This window comes from Schistocerca nitens, chromosome 1 (assembly GCF_023898315.1).
Source record: "Schistocerca nitens isolate TAMUIC-IGC-003100 chromosome 1, iqSchNite1.1, whole genome shotgun sequence".
NCBI lineage: Eukaryota > Metazoa > Arthropoda > Insecta > Orthoptera > Acrididae > Schistocerca > Schistocerca nitens.
The window spans coordinates 733581269-733605558 of NC_064614.1; the positions used below are offsets into that span (position 1 = coordinate 733581269).

Genomic DNA, 24290 nt, shown 5'->3' on the forward strand with positions numbered 1-24290 from the left:
AAATTTCTCTTCTTCAGAAACGATTTCCTTGCCATTGCCAGTCTACATTTTATATCCTCTCTACTTCGACCATCATCAGTTATTTTGCTCCCCAAATAGCAAAACTCCTTTACTACTTTAAATGTCTCATTTCCTAATCTAATTCCCTCAGCATCACCCGACTTAATTTGACTACATTCCATTATCCTCGTTTTGCTTTTGTTGATGTTCATCTTATACCCTCCTTTCAAGACACTGTCCATTCCATTCAACTGCTCTTCCAAGTCCTTTGCTGTCTCTGACAGAATTACAGTGTCATTGGCGAACCTCAAAGTTTTTATTTCTTCTCCATGGATTTTAATACCTACTCCAAACTTTTCTTTTGTTTCCTTTATTGCTTGCTCAATATACAGATTGAATAACATCGGGGATAGGCTACAACCCTGCTCACTCCCTTCCCAACCACTGCTTCCCTTTCATGTCACTCGACTCTTATAACTGCCATCTGGTTTCTGTACAAATTGTAAATAGCCTTTTGCTCCCTGTATTTTACCCCTGCCACCTTCAGAATTTGAAAGAGAGTATTCCAGTTAACGTTGTCAAAAGCTTTCTCTAAGTCTACAAATGCTAGAAACGTAGGTTTGCCTTTCCTTAATCTTTCTTCTAAGATAAGTCGTAGGGTCAGTATTGCCTCATGTGTTCCAACATTTCTACAGAATCCAAACTGATCTTCCCCGAGGTCGGCTTCTATCAGTTTTTCCATTCGTCTGTAAAGAATTTGCATTAGTATTTTGCAGCTGTGACTTGTTAAACTGATAGTTCGATAATTTTCACATCTGTCAACATCTGCTTTCTTTGGGAGTAGTCGATATATTATATATATCGAAATAGTGTATAATCGATATCCAGATTGTATTACCAAAACTCCAATCGAATTTCCGCAGTTAAGTTCAAATGACGAGATTTTGCAAAGTTTCGTCAATTATTTCGCGATTTGGCTTAAAAGTAAATAGTTTCATGTTTTCAGCAAAATGTGTAAAATTTTGTGAAAATTTCTCAATTTCGTGCTTTGCGAAAAACAGGTGCCTCTAAAGATTCATAATCTATCATTTTTTGGGTTTTGACAACCATTCAAAAATTGTTACTGTTCCACACGCGTTACCCAGATGGTCTTCTTCTCCACCCAGATTGTATTTCTGTATTCAGATATCTTGATTTGTTTTAAAACACACATGCTATCAGCAAAGAATGGATACTATTGATCCTTTGATCTTCATCCCTAAGATGTCTGATGCAGCTCTTCTTTCCTGCCATTTGCCTTCTATTGCACAGCAAATAATTGATTGGACACAACTGGGTAAAATTAATGGCTAATGTAAGAGACTGCAGGGTCATTGCAAATTTTGGTGATATACATCTCAGTAAATTAGCTTACTACGCCTATTTTCATTTTCTGCTTTCGTATGGCATCATATTCTGGGGTAACTCATCATTGAGTAAAAGAGTGTTCATTGCACAAAAGTGTGTAATCAGAATAATTGCTGCAGCTCATCCAAGATCATCCTGCAGACACTTATTTAAAGAGCTAGAGATCTTCACTGTAGCCTCACAATTTATATATTCACTTACGTGTCATATTCATGATCTATGGAACAAGTACTAATCTCATCTAATCTGCATAGGTGAGTCAGACCAGAGCTGACTGAACATTATTAAATTGGGGGCTGCTAGCTGCACAGCAGGGACTGCCATTACAACACCAGGCGGTTACAATGTCACCGGAGTTGAAATACCACCAAATCAGCAGGAAGGTAGAACCATTGCAACTTGGTGCCCCAGTGACTTCACATCCAACCCAAGGACTTGTCATGGCTTATGTGATCGAAACCAGTGCTACAGCAAAACAAGGATGAGCCAAGACCTTATAAGTACTCATAATTTTCACTCAAAAGTATCACAGTTTTCCAGACTCCAGTCCTGAAGGGGGACCTACGTCGGTCTACAAGCCTATGTGAGTCAACCGAGCACCCTCTCGAGATTCTGCTACTGCAAGCTGAGGCACTGCTGCTGGTGCCATGTCTGATGCCGTGGAATTAGTGCTGTCCAATCAGGACGCCATCTGGGGGTCTACTTCAGCTGCTGTTGGCCTCCTGTCCAGGAGGTCTACAGCTCAAGCTTGGGTTTGTGCAGCTGTTCAACCACCATTGCCTGCGCAGGCAAGCTCCTTGTTGCTTGCCTCAACCTGTGTGGGCAGGCAGCCACAACTGCTGTTGGAGGGCATTTATCCACCCAGGGGTTACGATGTGATTGTATGCGCTATGTCCTGGACTGCCAGGCAGCAGTGTACATTATGAGCCGCTGCAATTCATATCCTTGCATGACAGCTGCAGTCAACATCAGTGACTGCCTGAAACTACAAGGTGTCAGGCTGCCTGCTACCAGCTGCATCTCCTCATAGGCTGTACACAGCTTATGACCTAGGGGTTGTAACTTCTCCAAGTATTGTCACAATTGTTGTCATTGATGAAAAATAAATGACTGTATTAACAATGATGTTTCTATGACAAAATGTCAGGTGGTTACCAGGCATCCAGTCACTGCTCTACTGCCACCCTGCCCAGAGTGGTGAAATATCGCATCCTGACATCCACCAATCCCGTTCCACCCCCCACCACAGAGCCCTACCACCACCACAACCTCTGAAAGTGGTAACAGAGGTGACATCTGGCATCTGTAGTGGGATACAGAGAGAACCACATCTCTGGCCAATGAGTGCAGTTCATCAGTATGGTTTTAGCGAGTGAGTTTTTATTTTTGTTTTCTTTTGTCCATGGCCATGGTAAACAAGCTGTTGTTGTTGTGGTCTTCAGTCCTGAGACTGGTTTGACGCAGCTCTCCATGCTACTAAATCCTGTGCAAGCTTCTGCATCTCCCAGTACCTACTGCAGCCTACGTCCTTCTGAATCTGCTTAGTGTATTAATTCCCACTATATCTAACATTAACCTATCCATTTCCCTTTTTAAATTTTCTAAGCTGCCTGCCCGATTAAGGGATCTGACATTCACCGCTCCGATCCGTAGAACGCCAGTTTTCTTTCTCTTGATAACGACGTCCTCTTGAGTAGTCCCCGCCCGGAGATCCGAATGGGGGACTATTTTACCTCTGGAATATTTTACCAAAGAGGACGCCATCATCATTTAATCATACAGTAAAGCTGCATGCCCTCGGGAAAAATTATGGCTGCAGTTTCCCCTTGCTTTCAGCCGATCGCAGTACCACAACAGCAAGGCCGTTTTGGTTAGTGTTACAGGGCCAGATCAGTCAATCATCCAGACTGTTGCCAGTTTTCTTTCTCCTGATAATGACATCCTCTTGAGTAGTCCCTGCCCAGAGATCTGAATGGGGGACTATTTTACCTCCGGAATATTTTACCCAAGAGGACGCCATCATCATTTAACCATACAGTAAAGCTGCATGCCCTCGGGAAAAATTACGGCTGCAGTTTCTCCTTGTTTTCAGCCTTTCGCAGTACCAGCACAGCAACACCGTTTTGGTTAGTGTTACAAGGCCAGATCAGTCAATCATCCAGACTGTTGCCCCTGAAACTACTGAAAAGGCTGCTGCCCCTCTTCAGGAACCACACGTTTGTCTGGCCCCTCAACAGATACCCCTCCGTTGTGGTTGCACCTACGGTACGGCTAACTGTATCGCTGAGGCACGCAAGCCTCCCCACCAATGGCAAGGTCCATGGTTCATGGGTGGGGGGTGGGGGGGAGGAATTATAATTAAGAATTTATATTTGAAATGAAAACAGGAATTTTGCTTGCAATATGTAATTGGAAAGAAGAATATGTGCGTTATTCATAAAAAAAATGATGATTTTAGAATGATAAAATGTAGGTGTTGAGTGAGAGAGAGACACCAAGGCAAGGCTTGAACCAGTGATCCTTGGACTGCACCACTGCAATCTATTACAATACAGATTCTGCCATAAATCCAGTGTGCATTGGTATCTCAACTGTATCACATACAGTCCCTCAGGAAACTTCAAAGCTGATTTTTTTTCTGGAAATTTTTAAGAACACCCTATTTCTTGGCACTTTTTAACCTTGTTCCCCACGTGTGTTTCACTATGGAGCAGGAAATAGCCTCAGCCATTTTCATACAGTGTATTAAAAGTGTGACAATCAGAACAACAGTACAGAAACTTGACTGTACACAATCTTTGAAATAAAAACTACATAGCTACAGCATGATTAAGAAAAATGTTGATGGCTGTTAATATATTAAAATATCTTAAAGTTTCATTTAATGTAACTTAGTAATAAGATATCTAACACACAGGTAGGATCTACTTCCAGCAGCGTAATACTACCAGCATACGTATTCTACTGTTATGACCAATTGTCGAATTTGTGTTTGTTTACTTTACATTTATTCTTACAATGAACAGAGTATAGCTGCGGCCCTGCTGTTGGTGCAAAGTCCAATGCTGTGGACTTAGTGCCCTCCAATCAGTGGGACACATGGCACCCAACTTCAGCTACTGTCAGTCTCCTACCCTGGAGATCTACAGCTCAAGCCTGGGGCCATGAAGCCTTTCAACTGCTGTCTGCTTTGCTTGTGTGGGTAGCCATAGCCGCTGCTTGAAGCTGTTGTTGTTGTTGTTGTGCTCTTCAGTCCTGAGACTGGTTTGATGCAGCTCTCCATGCCACCCTATCCTCTCCCAGTAACTACTGCAACCTACATCCTTCTGAATCTGCTTAGTGTATTCATCTCTTGGTCTCCCTCTACGATTTTTACCCTCCACGCTGCCCTCCAATACTAAATTGGTGATCCCTTGATGCTTAAGAACATGTCCTACCAACCTATCCCTTCTTCTAGTCAAGTTGTGCCACAAATTTCTCGTCTCCCCAATCCTATTCAATACCTCCTCATTAGTTATGTGATCTACCCATCTAATCTTCAGCATTCTTCTGTAGCACCACATTTCGAAAGCTTCTATTCTCTTCTTGTCTAAACTATTTATTGTCCGCGTTTCACTTCCATACATGGCTACACTCCATACAAATACTTTCAGAAACGAATTCCTGACATTTAAATCTATACTCGATGTTAACAAATTTCTCTTCTTCAGAAACGCTTTCCTTGCCATTGCCAGTCTACATTTTATATCCTCTCTACTCCGACCATCGTCAGTTATTTTGCTCCCCAAATAGCATTCCTAATCTAATTCCCTCAGCATCAGCCGACTTAATTCGACTACATTCCATTATCCTCGTTTTGCTTTTGTTGATGTTCATCTTATATCCTCCTTTCAAGACACTATCCATTCCATTCAACTGCTCTTCCAAGTCCTTTGCTGTCTCTGACAGAATTACAATGTCATCGGCGAACCTCAAAGTTTTTATTTCTTCTCCATGGATTTTAATACCTACTCCAAATGTTTCTTTTGTTTCCTTCACTGCTTGCTCAATATACAGATTGAATAACATTGGGGAGAGGCTACAGCCCTGTCTCACTCCCTTCCCAACCACTGCTTCCCTTTCATGCCCCTAGACTCTTATAACTGCCATCTGGTTTCTGTACAAATTGTAAATAGCCTTTCGCTCCCTGTATTTTACCCCTGCCACCTTCAGAATTTGAAAGAGAGTATTTCAGTCAACATTGTCAAAAGCTTTCTCTAAGTCTACAAATGCTAGAAACGTAGGTTTGCCTTTCCTTAAACTAGCTTCTAAGATAAGTCGTAGGGTCAGTATTGCCTCACATGTTCCAACATTTCAACGGAATCCAAACTGATCTTCCCCAAGGTCGGCTTCTACTAGTTTTTCCATTCGTCTGTAAAGAATTCGCGTTAGTATTTTGCAGCCGTGACTTGTTAAACTGATAGTTTGGTAATTTGCACATCTGTCAACACCTGCTTTCTTTGGGATTGGAATTATTATATTCTTCTTGAAGTCTGAGGGTATTTCGCCTGTCTCATATATTTTGCTCACCAGATGGTAGAGTTTTGTCAGGACTGGCTCTCCCAAGGCTGTCAGTAGTTCTAATGGAATGTTGTCTACTCCCGGGGCCTTGTTTCGACTCAGGTCTTTCAGTGCTCTGTCAAACTCTTCACGCAGTATCATATCTCCCATTTCATCTTCGTCTACATCCTCTTCCATTTCCATAATATTGTCCTCAAGTACATCGCCCTTGTATAGACCCTCTATATACTCCTTCAACCTTTCTGCTTTCCCTTCTTTGCTTAGAACTGGGTTTCCATCTGAGCTCTTGATATTCATACAAGTGGTTCTCTTTTCTCCAAAGGTCTCTTTAATTTTCCTGTAGGCAGTATCTATCTTACCCCTCGTGAGATAAGCCTCTACATCCTTACATTTGTCCTCTAGCCATCCCTGCTTAGCAGTTTTGCACTTCCTGTCAATCTCATTTTTGAGACGTTTGTATTCTTTTTTGCCTGCTTCATTTACTGCATTTTTATATTTTCTCCTTTCATCAATTAAATTCCATTCTTCTTCTACTGTATTTCTTTCCCCCATTCCTGTCAATTGTTCCCTTATGCTCTCCTTGAAACTCTGTACAACCTCTGGTTCTTTCAGTTTATCCAGGTCCCATCTCCTTAAATTCTTAAATAGCTTGAAGCTATCTCGTCAAAATATGATTCATTGCACCTCTGTATGCTACGTCCCGGGCTGCAGGGTAGTCTCTAATCTGCGTTATGAGGTATCACGTGCTGCTGGCGTCAGAGTCACTGCAGAACTGCTGCCGACATCACCAGTGACTGTGTGATACTGCCAGCTGTTAGACTGCCTGCTGCTGGCTCTGCCTCCTCACAGGTCATACACAGAATATGTACAGGGGTCAGTGACTTCTCTATCATCAGATTGTTGTAATTGATGAACAATAAATTAATGTTTTAGCAATGGTGTTTCTATGAGGAAACACTGGACAACTACCAGGTATCTGCTCACTGCTCCCAGTGCCAGACCCCCCCCGGGGTGGTGGAGTTTTCGCATCCTGACCTCCAACTACCCCATTCCACCACACCACAAAGGCCTACCACCACAGCCTATATATGACTGTCCGCTTCACTTCAGCATAACTGTTTCAACCTACATCATCAACAATCTTCAATATATATTGAAATCTAAACCTGCTCTGGCAATTCTTTCTTTCCACCTTCCCTTCAACTAAAATATTTACCAGTAGCTCATATCTGAACATGCGCCCAATTGTTATGTTACTGAATGCCAATTTTTTATATGGACAAGTAATAGCAGTATTAACACCAAAAGTCTTCTAAAATTCAAATGCCTGATCAATTAGTTTATTAGTGTTATCATTATTACTATTCATAAGTAATGAATTAAAGGCATTTTGAAAAGATACTGAGTGAGAGCAGTTGTTAATGACACATGATAATTAACAACAATAAATAAAAAAAATATTAATAAGCCCTTGATGCATATACTAATGCAACATTATTTCTATTTTGTTTCAATAATAGTAAAGTAGATCTCTAATTATCACTACACACCTGACTACTGGAATCCAACACACTAATCTGCCTTCTATAACAAGGTGGTTTGCAGCAAAGTTCAGAAGGTCACAGTAAATTTGCTGCAGTCCATACACAACTTTAGATGGGATGTGGCTCTGTAAATGCTCCTCACTAATTTGGTAACTCTTAGTTGAACCTATGCGTTCCGTGGCTTCGCGAATTCCATAAGGAGCTGCAATGGAAAGAACAGATAATGTTCTTAATACCTGCTGATAAGTCAAGTGTATAAAAGACTGTTTTACAAAACACACACACACAGAACCTGTGATCAAATACTGCTGTTTATTTTTCTTTTCTACGCTAGTCATTATATTAACTTTATTTGAATCAAAGAATTGCTTTACTAAATTTTCTTGTAAAAGAATTTTATGCAGTACAATTAGAAAAGAAAATCCCAAATTTTCACAGTTTGCAAATCTTGTTTTATATATATGAAAAAATCTTTTAATTCGTCAATTGAATGGATGCCTAAGTGATAAAACTAAGAATGCAGCCTTGTACAAGAAAGCCCTAGTATTAAATTTCACTACACTAGTTTGGAGGTCATAGGATTTTCAAGTAGATTTTATCTAGTCTACCCATTCCTTTATCTTTTGTTAACAGATTTCTATTCATATCTTTATCATTAAATTAAATGTGGAATACAGTTTTCAAACATTGTAGACAGAGAGTGTGTTGTTACTAATTTCTGATACATGAGCAGTTGCAGAAAGGCTGACACACACACACACACACACACACACACACACACACACACACACACAGAGAGAGAGAGAGAGAGAGAGAGAATTTATTACATTCCAAAATCAGCTAGACAGTTAGTTACATGTCCAGTGGATTATATTCACAATACTAATCATGCTTTGAAATATGCCACCTTTTTGTTTAAGTGTTTCAGACATTATTGAAACTGAGTTATGTATAATATGGTCAACTGTGCCTCATCATCTGACAAATCATTTACCATTGTGGAGGCATGTGTTTAACTTCTAGTAAGAAACCATTACCTATCAATGTGCTACAATCTCAAGCTACTGAATCAGGAAATTTTTAACTGATACCATCTTGCTGGTGACCAGCAGCGTTTTCGAACAAATTTTTTGTTATGATTCATTAAGATTTAAACAAATCAATAAGAAAGGAACCTCCACAATATAAATTCACTGTAAAGAAACTTCTAAAGAAACAGAAACTACAGCATAATAGGTACGAAAAAAGTGTGTAGTTGCAGATACAATATGAATGTAATGCAATGCATGAAAAGCCATCAATGGCTATCAGAATACTGTCAAAAGATTTCTCATAAAAAGCACAGAAAATCTGGTCATGTGTAAAGGGTTTTTAGTGGTACCAAAGTTAATGTCCAGACACTTGTGGTCATGACAGGAACTGAAACAGTGTAGCAAAGCAAAAGCAGAAATGCTAAAGTCAGTTTTCAAATGTTCCTTTACAAACAAAAACCCTGGACTAATAGCCCAATTTAATTCTCATACCACTGCAAAGATGAGTGATACTGGAATTAGTGTCAGTAGTGTTGACAAATAGCTAAAATTGCTGGAATTGAACAAAGCTTCACAGTCTGACAGAATCCCAATGAGATTCTATACCAAATCTGTGGCAGAGTTAGCTCCATCTACATACTGCACAGACCTCAAACAAAAAACCATGACCGATAGTTGGAAGAAAGCATAAGTCATGCACATGTACAAGAAAGGTAGCTGAAATGATCCACAAGACTACTGTCCAATATCTTTGAGAGTCATTTGTTGCAGAATCTTACAACATATTCTGAACTTAAACCTAACGACATATCCAAACAAAATGATTTCCTCCACTCCATTTTATATGGATTCCAAAAACATAAATCACTTGAAACCCAATTTGCAGTTTTCTCACTTGACATCCTGAAACCCATGGATCAAGGTAGTCAGGATAGATGCAGTATTTTTGATTTCCAAAAAGCAGTTAGCTCAGTACCACAACTATAATTGCTATCAAAAATATGATCATATGAGGGTATCAAACAAAATTTGTGACTGCATTGAGAATTTCTTGTAGAGAATATACAGTATGTTACCTTAGATGGAGAGTCATCGATAGGTGTATAAGTAATTACAGGTGTGGAGGAGGAAGAGGAGGAGGAGATTAATGTTTATCATCCTGTCAACAATGAGATCACCAGAAAAGGAGCACAAGCTCATGTCAGGGAAGAATGGAGATGGAAATCAGCCATGCCCTTTCGGAGGAACCACCCCGGCATTTGCCTAAAACGATTTAGGGAAATCACGGTAAACTTAAACCAGAATGAGTGGACATGTGTTTTAACCATCGTCCTGCTGAATGCAAATCCAGTGTGCTAACTGTCATGCCACCTCGCTTAGTAACTACAGCTGTGTCCCTGTGAAGTGTGTTGGGACCTTTGCTGTCCAAGTTATACATTAACAACCTTGCAGGCAATATTAACAACATCCTTGGACTTTCCTGATGACACAGTTATCTATAATTAAGTGCTGTCTGAAAAAGCTGCATAATTATTCATTCAGATCTTGATAAGATTTCAAAGTTGTGTTCAGATTTCCACTTGCTTTAAATGTTCAGAAATGTAAAATTTTTCACTTCGCACAACAACAAAAAATGTAGTATCCTCTGACTACAATATTAGTAAGTCACAATTTGAACAAGTCAACTCATACGAATACCTAGGCATAACAATTACATAGGTTCAGTCACAGGTAAAGAAGGTGGTGGGCTTTAATTTACTGGTAGAATACTATGGAAATGCCAAAAGTCTACAAAGAAAATTGTTTAAAAAACACTCATGTGACTTGTCCTAGAATATTGCTCAAGTGTTTGAGATCTGCAATAAATAAGATTAGCAGAGGATATTGAATGTATACAGAAAAGGGCAGCATGAATAGTCAAAGATTTGTCTGAATCATGAGAGTGTGTAACGGAAAAGTGTTTGAACCATCGTCCTACTGAATGCCAATCCAGTGTGCTAACCATCGCGCCAACTCACTCGGTAACAACAGGTGTGTCCCAGGGAATAAACTGAACTGGCAGGCAGTTGAAGGAAATGCAAACTGAAATGTGGACAGCAGGAAAACTTGGAATGAAGCATGTTTCAATGTTACATATACATTTGTACTGAACAAATGAAGAGAATTATAATCTTTCAGTGTCGTAAAGGGAGGAAAATTTAATCTCAAGTTTACTAGTTGAAGTAACAATTAAGCCCTCACTTGAAATTACATTTTTAAGGTTGGCAACTATGACTAGTAGAGGGGGATTCCCTGATCAAAGAAAGCACTGGAGGAACACTGTAGTACATAAACTTACATTGCAGTGTCCAGTGCATGAAAGATGTTGGTAAGGAACTACACCAAATGCAAGCCAAATCAAAAAAAGTTTATGATGAAGGTGTTATGAACAGAAGAAGTGTGTTTAAAGGGTGTAGTAGGTTTACTGGAGGTAGAACTAACGTCCATGAGAACAGAGGAGTGGAAGACCTTACATTTTGACTAATGTGTTGGTGAAAAAAACTGAGGAAGCTGTTTGTGAAGGTCACCAATTGACAGTGAATGAAATTTCTGCAATGTTTCCAGAACTCTCTTATACAAGACACTCCCGGAAATGTTGTGATACTGGAAACTCTCTGCAAAATAGGCCCCAAAACAGCTGACAGGGCAGCACAAGAAAAATTGAGTCAGTAGTACCTGTGAGTTTCTTGAGAAATTGGGAGGTGAGGATTTTCTGAGCTCTATTGTGACTGGGGATGAAATGTGGGTGGCTCATTACATGCCTGAGACTAAACAACAGTCATCACAGTGGCTCACACCAACTACCCATGTGCTACAAAATTCAAAACCACAATTTAGGGTAAAAAAATCCCAGCCTAAGTGTTTTTGGACCAAAAAAAGCATCATTTTGGTTAATTTCCTGCCTCAGGGGGATACCATGATATCGCGAAATCCTAAAAAAACTCAAACAGACTGTTTTAAATAAAAGGAGGGGAATGATGATGAGAGGAGTGTACTTTTTGCACTACAATGCCCATCCTCACACAGCTTTAGTCACCGAGGCATTCTTGGACTCATTTGTTTGGAATATATTGAACCACCCCATGTTCCCCTGATTTGGTGTCTTCACCTCCCTGAAGGCACACATCACTGGAATTAAATTTTCAGCTGATGAGCAGGTGCAGAAACGGGTTATAAGATGGAGGACAGAGCTGGCAGGAGATTTCTTCGTGGAGGGCATAAAGAAGCTTGTGCCACTGTTCACCACATGCACTGAACAGAATGGCAATTATGGGAAAAAACAGTTAACAAGTGTATCAAGAACACCCTGTAACATTTTTTTTTTTTCAAAATAAACTTTTTCTAAAAAATATACAAATCTAGTACACTTACTTTCTGAACATGCCTCCTACCTTTGGCAAATTGCAACTTGTGATGAAAAATCAGACGAAGTTCAACAGTACACTAGGGGAATATCAGTTGCTGCAGTCTGCTTTTTGGCAACTATGCCAAACTATGAAGTCAGTCCCATGAGTCCTATGGAAAAAAGGGTTGGCTAGATGCAGGTGGGTGAACACTAAAAACTGTTTTCAGTATGGCCGACACAGGGGACTTGGAAAAGATCAATAAGGCATTAAGGCAAATTCAAGTGGATTTAGAAGACAATTGTGGAACCACAGACCAACACACCACATACCTCACCAATCTTGAAAAGGCTATAGTAAATAATACTGAACACCACTTCTTGACCACCACACTCTTGACCCACATTCAGGCATTGCCAGCTACCACCAGTCATAGCTTGAGCATATTTTTAGAACATTTGGACAACACAGACACTCATATAATGATTGCAAAGCTCCTTCGCACCCTCAATGCACATCAGCGACACACACATATAGAAACAAACTACAGGAAGGACTGTTACACGCTATCTGTGGTCGTCTGACACCAATACTCCTACCTACAGATCAGTATCTAGAAGGGTTACACAATGTTTAAATGGGATTAACAGACGTGGGAGAAGAATTTTTATCACTGTACTATCACACGGTTACCATCACCAGTACCCAAGAGGGTACCCAGCTGAAAATTCAAATACAAATACCATTAACTTGCAGACACTGCAGATTTCAGTGTTGTGCCCTCCATACTTACACAGTAGCCTTGGGAGCCATATAAAAGTCTGTGCATCTGAAAGAACACAAAATACTATTAGTGACACCTGGTAGACAGTCCCACACACTGCTCTCCACACAGGAATTACTGCACTGCCGAAATGGGCCAGTCACCATCTGCCTTACACAACAGGTGCACACCATTCCCAGGTCATGTGAGTTCACCCTGTTCTGATCCCAGAAATCTGTGACAGAGTGTCATAAGGAGATGATCATAGATAAAATAGAATTCTCCAAATGACACAACTGCATTAGTTATACTCCGTGGCAAACCCTATGGTCGCCATTTTTACTCATTATGCGCAAGCATATTACAGTGGCATAAACCACACAGAGCTACAAGGACAAGGGTTAAAAATCAATGGTACTTGACGTGATATTGCCGGACCAACCTTCCGACTATGCACCATCATCACTGGAAGCACCACAGTAAATATCACCCATACATTAACTTACCTACATAACCTATCCTTTGAGATTCTAGTGCCTGAAAACCTGACCTACTCGAAAAATGCATCACATCTGACTCTAGTTGCCTCCCTACATAAGATGATACCTGCATAAAATGGCCATGTATCAATGGAACACCAGCTAGATTGTGAGGGAAGTACTGTACACAACATCACTGCCAACTTGTAACTATAGTAACGACAACCTCAGGTGCTTGCATAGTTTTAGCCACAATAGGTATTGCACACTAGCAGTTCAAGTGTTGAATTTCCCAGATTCTTGCAGTGCTTCAAAGGTAAGAGACAATGTGGAAGGTATAATACTGTTTGCAGCACTGCCTTTATATAAATTTAAAAACAGTGACAGATTATATGAACTTTCATAAATGTTTGCAATAGAAGCAGAAAACAAAGAAGAAACACAGTGTGGTACGTATACAAGAAAGGTTTGGTCGCAATGGGTGGTAGCTTGTATTCGTAATAATTATAAAGTTTTTTGACAAATATCTTCCCACAGTAATGGAGATGAACTTTTACATTATAAATGGTGCACATAATAATGGTATATGTCTTAACCGTACAGATCTGAGGTATAGTGATGCTATGAAGAATGCTACATTTTTGTATTCGAATATAAACACTGCATATAAAAGAATGCCTTGCCTTAAGATACAACTATGTTTATGTAAAGATATATTTGTCACTATTAAAACTGCAAATACTGGAAGAAGGACAGAAACATTAAGTTCAAATTGTGCCCAGCGTCTACAACAAAATCATTTTTTACTTACGGTCAGTAACAATTGCATCCACTTTGAAGTCAGGATGCCATACAGGAAGAGAAGAATCAGCAACAATTACATCTATGTACTGGCTGCTTCTTCCATACTGTTTCAGATTGGTGCGTATACTTTCATCTTCATCTCTCTTTTTCTAAAAGATAGAACAATATCACATAATTATTACAATTAAAAGGTTTATGAATGAGTCATTAGAGCAAACTGAATTTGAATTTTTTTTGTCATGGAGCCAGAGAGTAAAGAAGGTAGGGGGCAGGGTGGTAAAGATTGTTATTGTTTAGCAGACAATACCTTTTCACAATAAAAGTAATTTGTAATTAGAAATGAAAAGAAAAAGTAATCTGACACACAATAAAATCTTCACTGAGAGAAGAGACAAGTCAGAAAAGCTGTTTATCTTTCAATACACGAGGTGTGTTTTTTAAGTAAATACCATTTTGAAATTAAAAAAATATGTGCTAAGATATCTTAATAATTTTATTTTGACATGAAATCCTGTACCTTAATCTACTTTTCTACATAACTTCCGTCAATATGGAGGCACTTGTCATAATGATGTACCAGTTTTTGAATACCCTCCTCATAGAAGTCTACTGCCTGACTTGTTAACCACTGCATCACCACTGTTTTGACTTGTCATCATCTTGAAGACGCTGACTGTCGAGGTGCTTCTTCAAGTGCTAGAGTTTCCCATCAAAAAGACATGATGAGATCTTTGGTCTGATTCGCCACATGTGGATGGGCATTGTCTTGCAGCAAAACGATGCTCTTGCTCAACTTCCAAGGACTGTTGCTTTGATTCTGGTGTGACATAGGCCACCCATGTTTCATAGCCCGTAATGATTTGGCTTAAGAAATCATCACCATCGTTGTGGTACCGCTCAAAGAAAGTCAATGCATTGTCTAAACATTTGGTTTTGTGCACATCCATCAACTTTTTTGGTACCCAATGTGTGCACAATTTTCGGTAATTCAAGTGCTTGGTCACAATTCCATACAAAACACTACGAGAAACATTAGGAAAGTCATCCCGCAAGAAGGAAATCATAAAGCGTCTGTTTTCTCTCACCTTATTGTCCACTTCCTGCACCAAACTTTCATTAAAGACTGAAGGACGCCACTCCATTGCTCATCATGCACATTTGTGCGGCCATCTTTAAATGCTCTCACCCACTTTCTTACCATTCCATCACTCATAATGTTTTCTCCATAAACTGTACAGATCTCATGATGAATATCGATCGCTTATAGGCCTTTAGCACTAAGAAATCTTATAACACCCCGTACTTTACAGTCGGTGGGACTCATGATTATCGGAGGCATCTTAAACATTCAGTACACAATGAAACAAGGAAGAATGAGACTGTAATGGCGTCAGTGCATAGATTAAGGTACAGGCTTTCATGTAAAAATAAAATTATTGAGATATGTTAGCATGTCTTTTTTTAATTTCAAAATGGTACTTACTTAAAAAACATGCCTCGTAGAAGAGTATATCGTAACAGAATCTTTAAGGACGTGCAATGGATTTTAATATGGACTGCTATAAAAGTAGAAATAATTTACAAGGAGAATTAAAGTAACACTTTTGCACTAAAATGTCATAGAATTCATGCATCTAAAACATGGTTAAATTAGTACTGATAATTTGTTCACATAAGGTGGCAGCTGTTTGCGACTGATCTGTGTAAACTTACATAAGTGCTTTTTTAAAGTAACAGAGAATAATACATCCCCCATGAACCATGGACCTTGTTGTAGGGGAGGCTTGCATGCCTCAGCGATACAGCCACAACATAGAGATATCTGTTGAGAGGCCAGACAAATGTGTGATTCCTGAAGAGGGCCAGCAGCCTTTTCAGTAGTTGCAGGGGCAACAGTCTGGATGACTGACTGATCTGGCCTTGTAACATTAACCAAAATGGCCTTGTTGTGTTGATACTGTGAACAACTGAAAGCAAGGGGAAACTACAGCCATAAATTTTCCTGAGGGTGTGCAACTTTACTGTATGGTTAAATGATGAGGATGTCCCTTTGGGTAAAATATTCCGGAGGTAGAATAGTCCCCCATTTGGTTCTCTGGACGTCGTCATCAGGAGAAAGAAAACTGGGATCCTACGACTGGAGGGTGTGGAATGTCGGATCCCTTAATCGGGAAGATAGGTTAGAAAATTTAAAATGGGAAATGGATAGGTTAAAGTTAGATATAGTGGGAATTAGTGAAGTTCGGTGGCACGAGGAACAAGACTTCTGGTCAGGTGAATGCAGGGTTATAAATACAAAATCAAATAAGGGTAAGGCAGGAGTAGGTTTAACAATGAATAAGAAAATAGGAACACCAATAAGCTACTATGAACAACATAGTGAATGCATTATTGTAGCCAAGATAGACACAAGCCCCACACCCACCACAGTAGTACAAGTTTATATGCTAACAAGCTCTGTAGATGATGAGGAGATTGATGAAAAGAAATTATTCAGATAGTCAAGGGAGCTGAAAATTTAATAATCATGGAGGACTGGAATTCGATAGTAGGAAAAGGAAGAGAAGGAAAAATAATAGGTGAATATGGACTGGGGAAAAGGAACAAAAGAGGAAGCCATATGGCAGAATTTTGCACAGAGCACAACTTAATCATAGCTAACACTTGGTTTAAGAAACATGAAAGAAAGCTGTATACATGGAAGAGGCTTGGAGACACTGGAAGGATTCAGATAGATTATACAATAGTAAGACAGAGATTCAGGAACCAAGTTTTAAATTGCAAAACATTTCCAGGGGCAGATGTGGACTCTGACCACAATTTATCAGTTGTGAATTGTAGATTAAAACTGAAGTAACTGCAAAAAGGTAGGCATTTAAGGAGATGGGACCTGGATAAACAGAAGGAACCAGAGGTTGTAGAGAGTTTCAGAAAGATCATTAGGGAACGATTGATAAGAACAAGGGAAAGGAATATAGTAGAAGAGGTATTGGTAGATTTGAGAGATGAAATAGTGACGGCAGCAGAGGATTAAGTGGGTAAGAAGATGAAGCTAGAAATCCTTGCGTAACAGAAGAGATATTGAATTTAATTGATGAAATGAGAAAATATAAAAATGCAGCAAATGAAGCAGGCAAAAAGGAATACAAATGTCTCAAAAATGAGATTGACAGGAAGTACAAAATGGTTAATCAGGGATGACTAGAGGACAAATGCAAGGATGTAGTGGCATATATCACTAGGGGTAAGATAAATACTGCATATAGGAAAATTAAAGAGACCTTTGGAGAAAAGAAAATGAATATCAAGAGCTCAGATGGAAAACCAGTCCTAAGCACAGAAGGGAAAGCAGAAAGTTGAAAGAGTATATAGAGGGTCTATACAACGGCGACGTACTTGAGAATGATATTATATAATGGAAGAGGACGTAGATGAAGATGAACTGGGAGATATGATACTGTGTGACGTATTTAACAGAGCACTCAAAGACCTAAGTCGGAACAGGGCCCCAGGAGTAGACAACATTCCATTAGAACTATAGATATCCTTGGGAGAGTCATGTTGTTGTTGTGGTCTTCAGTCCTGAGACTGGTTTGATGCAGCTCTCCATGCTACTCTATCCTGCGCAAGCTTCTTCATCTCCCAGTACCTACTGCAAACTACATCCTTCTGAATCTGCTTAGTGTATTCATCTCTTGGTCTCCCTCTACGATTTTTACCCTCCATGCTGCCCTCCAATGCTAAATTGGTGATCTCTTGATGCCTCAGAACATGTCCTACCAACCGACCCCTTCTTCTAGTCAAGTTGTGCCACAAACTTCTCGTCTCCCCAATCCTATTCAATACTTCCTTATTAGTTATGTGATCTACCCATCTAATCTTCAGCGTTCTTCTGTAGCACCACATTTTGAAAGCTTCTATTCTCTTCTTGTCCTAACTATTTATCGTCCATGTTTCACTTCCATACATAGCTACACTCCATACAAATACTTTCAGAAATGACTTCCTGACACTTAAATCTATACTCGATGTTAACAAATTTCTCTTCTTCAGAAACGCTTTTCTTGCCATTGCCAGTCTACATTTTATATCCTCTCTACTTCAACCATCAGCAGTTATTTTGCTCCCCAAATAGCAAAACTCCTTTACTACTTTAAGTGTCTCATTTCCTAATCTAATTCCCTCAGCATCACTAGACTTAATTCGACTACATACCATTATCCTCGTTTTGCTTTTGTTGATGTTCATCTTATATCCTCCTTTCAAGACACTATCCATTCCGTTCCAACTGCTCTTCCAAGTCCTTTGCTGTCTCTGACAGAATTACAATGTCACTGGCGAACCTCAAAGTTTTTATTTCTTCTCCATGGATGGGAGAGTCAGCCATGACCAAATTCTACCATCTGGTGAGCAAGATGTATGAGACAGGTGAAACACCCTCAGACTTCAAGAAGAATATAATAATTCCAATCCCAAAGAAAGCAGGTGTTAAGAAGTGTGAAAATTACTGAACTATCAGTTTAATAAGTCACGGCTGCAAAATACTAATGCAAATTCTTTACAGACCTATGGAAAAACTGGTAGAAGCACCTCGAGGAAGATCAGTTTGGATTCTGTAGAAATATAGGAACACTCAGAAGATAGATCAAGGAAAGGCAAACCTATGTTTCTAGCATTCATACAATTAGAGAAAACTTTTGACAATGTTGACGGGAATATTCTCTCTCAAATTCTAAAGATGGCAGGGGTAAACAGAAACAAGATGGCAGTTATAAGAGCCAAGGGGCATGAATGGGAAGCAGTGGTTGAGAAGGGAGGGAGACAGTGTTGTAGCCTATCCCCGATGTTATGCAATCTGTATATTGAGCAAGCAGTAAAGGAAACAAAAGAAAAATTTGGAGTAGGAATTAAAATCCATGGAGAAGAAATAGAAACTTTGAGGTTTATCATTGACACTGTAATTCTGTCAGGCAAAGCAATGGATGTGGAGGAGCAGTTGAACAGAATGGTCAGTGTCTTGAAAGGAGGATATAAGATGAACATCAACAAAAGCAAAACGAGAGTAATGGCATTTAGTCGAGTTAAATTGAGTGATGCTGAGGGAAGTAAATTAGGAAATGGGACACTTAAAGTAGCAGATGAGTTTTGCTATTTGGGAAGCAAAATAACTGATTATGGTCGAAGTAGATTCACTAGCGCAAGAAAAGTGTTTCTGAAGAAGAGAAATTTGTAAACATTAAGTATAGATTTAAGTGTATGGAAGTCTTTTCTGACAGTATTTTGTATGGAAATGGAACATGGACAATAAATAGTTTTGACAAGAAGAGAGTAGAAGGTTTCGAACTGCAGTGCTACAGAAGAACGCTGAAAATTAGATGGCTAGATCACGTAACTAATGAGGAGGTACTGAATAGAATTGAGAAGATGGAATTGTGGTACAACTTGATTAGAAGAAGGGATTGGTCAGTAGGACACATTTTGAAGCATCAAGAGATCACCAAGTTAGTAATGGAGGGAAGCATGGAGGGTAAAAATCGTAGAGGGAGACTGGGAGGTGAATACACTAAGCAGATTCAGAAGGGTGTAGGCTGGCAGTAGTTGCCCGGAGATGAAAAGGCCTGCAAAGGATAGAGTAGCATGGAGAGCTGCATCAAACCAGTCTCTGGACTGAAGACCACATCACCAAGAGAGAATAAGAATAGCCAAGTAGTATAGGATAGGAGCAGTGGATTTTTTCAAAGTAGCAGCTTTTCTCCAAATTTATTTATACAAAGTAATCTAGAAGTAATTCCCTTAATTGTCAGCATGAGTAGATTTACACTTATTTATTGTTTGTGTACTTTACAGTAGAACGTACTCGCAGTTGCTTGTTCTTATCATCCTCCATCATGAGATTTATGGAACACAATGTGTGGATGAATGAATGTGAAGTTTTTAATGTATCACCATCAGTTGCTCACAAAGTACCTGACACAACATAAAAGTACTATTTGCTACTGCATTTATAAAGATAACAACTTTGTAATATGATGTCAAACCTAAAGTGAGTAAAGGTGAGTTACATTCGATCACAAGTGAATGGAACAGAATGAAAAGCTATGTCACCATGAATAGAGGTGTGTCCACACTAGATGGAATGTCAACAGAACATCACTTTTCTCAAACAAGTACCAAATGGTGAACAGAGGTTATGACACACAATCCATGATACAAAAAGTCAGAATATGATATTAGAATTAAGGAATTAGCAATGATATATTTTACTAATGGACAAAGCTAAATTCATAGTGGATGTTCTTTATAAAGGTCATATTGTAAATTTTCCATACTGTTGAGAAGCAAAAGAATAGGACAAGTGTCTTCAAACATTAACGCTACCGATGTTTATTTGCTCAAGAAAATATATACACACAACAAATCAAACAATATTTAGAAGCCAACACACAGAGCCTTTTTACCTTATCCATGGTGTTTTGTTTTCTTTCCGAATACCAAATAATGTCAAGAATAACTGTATTTTCTCATTCAATAGAGCTGGATTTTTCACTATTAAAAAAAGTATTTTAATGAAAATTGTTTCATTTATTTGATATTCTTATTTATGCATTGGGTAGCATTTTCCTTTTCGCATATATTGTACATTTTAAGTCATTTTCCACTTTCAGGTACTTGGCCTCTTTTGTAGCAGAATACTCACATGAACAATATTGAAGTTCTCATGGATCCTTCTCAAAGTGTCACAAAAACAAAACAAATAATAATATAAAAATTCAGAAAACACAAAAGCACAAAATGCACTACTACAACATAACTCACTTATGGCGAGAATACGTTAGCTTCTGATGTTTCCTGGTGTCACCCTTCCACCACCAACGTCAACATCAAAACTTTCTTTCCAAGAATCCTTGACACTGACATTTCATTACATCCTGATTTGTTGGAGGTCTTTGTGAATGGAGCCATTTGAAATGGATTTTGGAATGACTTTCCTGATGTACAGTGTAAATCAACCTCAATTCATGCTTGTATACCAACAGCTGCATCTATTCATGATACATACTAAGGCATTTGTTAACATTATTCACTCCATACCTCTGATAAACATGTTCCTTTAAGAGATTCATAAAATACGATATGTGTACTCAAGAGCAATTAAATTAGGCACCTAAGTAGGTTGTCGCAGCACTCTGTTTCACCCTCATGATAGCAGTGAAGTGTCATGATACATTCTACAAGAAACCACAAACAATGAGATGTCTTTCTCATCCATAACTGTTCAATCAACAGCCAAACATGTCAAGATTGGTCAAAGCTGTGTTCAAGGTGTGCACGTCTCCTCACACACACTATTGTGTGCTCTCGTGTGTTCTTCAAGTTATTTTGCCGTAGTCTGGGATCAATGGGGTGTTACATGGTTTTGCTGAAGTCAACGAGCAGCTACAGGGTGCTCTAGGTGAACAAATGAGTACACCATATCAGGCAGCAGGATCCTATATCATTCATCTCATGTTATCACCCCTCCAAGACAACAATATACCTCCAACACCTACCACGAGCAATGTCGGCAGGTGTGATGCATCGCCGTATGTAGTTTCCGATGTACTTGTGCCCAGCATCAGAATGCCAATGTGTACCACAAACCGTCAGTCCAGTTACCCTTTCTCCAGTCACCAAGTTTCCAGTGGCCCATGTCAATCTCTGTATCCTGAGACATGGGGTGCAGGGCCATCTGTACCCCACACCAAGGAGTTGATTCTAGACTGTATAGTTGATCAGTAGTTGTCCAGCATTGCAAAGACAAGCGATCTGCTGCACATTGTCCTATCTATCTCATGTTGTAGCACTTGACAGTTAACAAGAATTCCAGTCATCAACACAGCAAGTTGTTGTCCATGGCACTAAACAACAGTACCAGCAGTTTTCCCTCACCTGGGATACACGACAATACATCATTGACACATGGAGAGTCCTGTGCTCATTCAAGCTAAGGTACAAAGGTATCCACAGTGAGAAGACCCTCAAGGAAGTAGAATAAGCCAGAACTGCATAACACTGTATGTATTTACAACGGAAGAGGTATTCTAATGTTCTGCCCATATATCAATAGTGAAATAGTCCTATTGGAAGTGAAATGAGTAAAGAGTCAGAAACATATTTTCATTTAAAAGTTAATGCTAAACTTGTCACAAAAATCTAACTGTATATAAAATGATACCTACTTCAATTGGTTCTGCTAACAAATGGAATAGAAGCTGGCCACAGATAAATGCTTTAGCCTTCTCTTAAAATGTGTTGTATATTAGTGGCTAAACTGTTATGGCCACTGGCAAGTCACTTAAAATGTATGTTCCTGAATAACGGACATATTTCTGAATCACCATCAGTGACTTTAAAACTTCATACTTTTTTTTTTTTTTTTTTACTGTTAGTCCCATAGACAGATCTGTTCATTTTAGAAAGAGACATATTATTTATAACAAATTTCATTCAGGAGCAGATGTACTGGGAAGCAGCAGTTAACTATCCTCAGCCAACCACGAAATAGTCCAGTGATTAATGACTGATTACATAAATAACCTGATATGTAACTAAATTCGTAAGAACCTCTTTAATTAACTTTGTTGATATTTAATCATAAGCACTAGACTGTTTTAATTTAATGTTTTAACTGTCGACATTTCTTCTTCTGGTGTAATGATGGTCACATACTGTTATAACGTCACGTTGAACACATATATTTCAGAACGACACAACACATATAAGTCACAGAGTAAGTTGACAAGCAAGACATGTGCACGCGTTAACACTCGAATGAGCACTGAGTCCCAGTCTAGCGGCCGCTGCTCGGCTGGCCACTTAGGTGGCGCAGCTCCTGCATGGCTGGCAGACAGCGCCGCACGTAGAGGACGCGCGTAATTGCGCGGCGGCGCTTTGAATGATCGGCGAGTCACAACACTTTTCTCCCGTTTGAAATTGTTACACTGGTCCAGATGGAGGTGTCCTGTAGATGGCTAACGTCCATAGCCGTTGTTTGACTCGCCGTAAAATCTCGAGGAGGAGGCTTCCCATACGGACGGAAGTGTCCCCAATGATAACGGGTCGAGATGACAGGAGACGCATGGGTCGAATCTGCTGGGGCCCCATGCACCAATCTGCCCGTTGCGGCAAGTCCAGTTGATATAACAGGAGACATGGGCGATGTGTCAGCGTCCATTGGAGGAGGAGGCGAGTAGATTGGCTCTGACAGAGGATGGTCATCCGGTTCCTGCATGGGCACGTCTCCTGGTGGCGTCCGTTCTTGTGCTGGCATCGCGGTGACGGTGAGAGGGCTGCGTTGTGAATATTGAGAGATGCCAAGATCCTGAGCGTCAGGTAGAGCCGAAGGTGGTGTAGCGGCATTCGGAACAGGCATTGCCGGCACACGAGGCCGAAGCTGGTCCGAATGACGCACTGCAACACCCATGTCCGTCTGGATTTCATACAGGCGTCGGCCACGGTGTCGTAAGATGCGGCCCGGGCTCCATTCTGGCCGCCTGCCATATCCCTGTACCCAGACGAGGTCGTCAGCACTGAACAGGCCAAGTGAAGGCACCCACGGCCGTGAGGTGGAAGGCCGCAGAAGATGAAGTAGCGTGCGGGGCTGTCGGCCATGTAAGAGCTCAGCCGGGCTGTGTTCGCCCATGGGGGTGAAACGGTAAGACGCCAGAAACTGGAGAAGCGTATCATCAGCAGCAGAAGAAGTCAGAAGTTTCCGCATCTGAGCCTTAAATGTGCGGACCAGTCGTTCAGCCTCACCGTTTGATTGTGGATGGAACGGCGGGGCCGTGACATGCATAACGCCGTGACGAGCACAAAAATCCACAAATTCGGTTAGGTTAGGTTAGGTTAGATTAGGTTAGATTAGGTTAGGTTAGCAGTAACAAAAGTAGAGGGGATGCCCTCCAAAGAAAAAATGCAGGCAAGAGCACTGGTGGTTGCCGCGGTGGTAGGCGATGTGCAACGGACAATGAAAGGAAAGTTAGAGTAGGTGTCAATTACAAGGAGCCGATAAGTACCTAAAAAGTGTCCCGCAAAGTCAGCATGAATGCGCTCCCAGGGCTTCTCAGGCGTAGGCCACGGTGACAAAGATGACTTCAGGGCAGCGGCCTGTGATGCACAAGGGCCGCAGGCAGCGACCATGTGTGCTATTTCAGAGTCGATGCCAGGCCAGTACACATGATGGCGCGCCAGAGATTTTGTGCGAGACACACCCCAGTGCCCTTGGTGAAGGAGGCGCAAGACCGAAGCACGCAAAGACGCAGGTACCACAACACGCGGCG

At 40.2% G+C, this 24290-nt stretch overlaps 1 protein-coding gene across 1 annotated transcript in view; it reads right to left on the reverse strand.

Annotated features, from left to right (window-relative positions):
* LOC126260097 (tRNA (guanine(10)-N2)-methyltransferase homolog) overlaps nucleotides 1–24290 on the reverse strand; it is a 174869-nt gene that overhangs the window by 31871 nt on the left and 118708 nt on the right. The window contains exons 7-8 of the mRNA XM_049957329.1: nucleotides 13979–14120; nucleotides 7518–7713 (exon numbers count right to left, since the gene is read on the reverse strand). Of these exons, the coding sequence (XP_049813286.1) occupies nucleotides 7518–7713; nucleotides 13979–14120 (338 nt within the window). The remainder of the gene's footprint in view (nucleotides 1–7517; nucleotides 7714–13978; nucleotides 14121–24290) is intronic.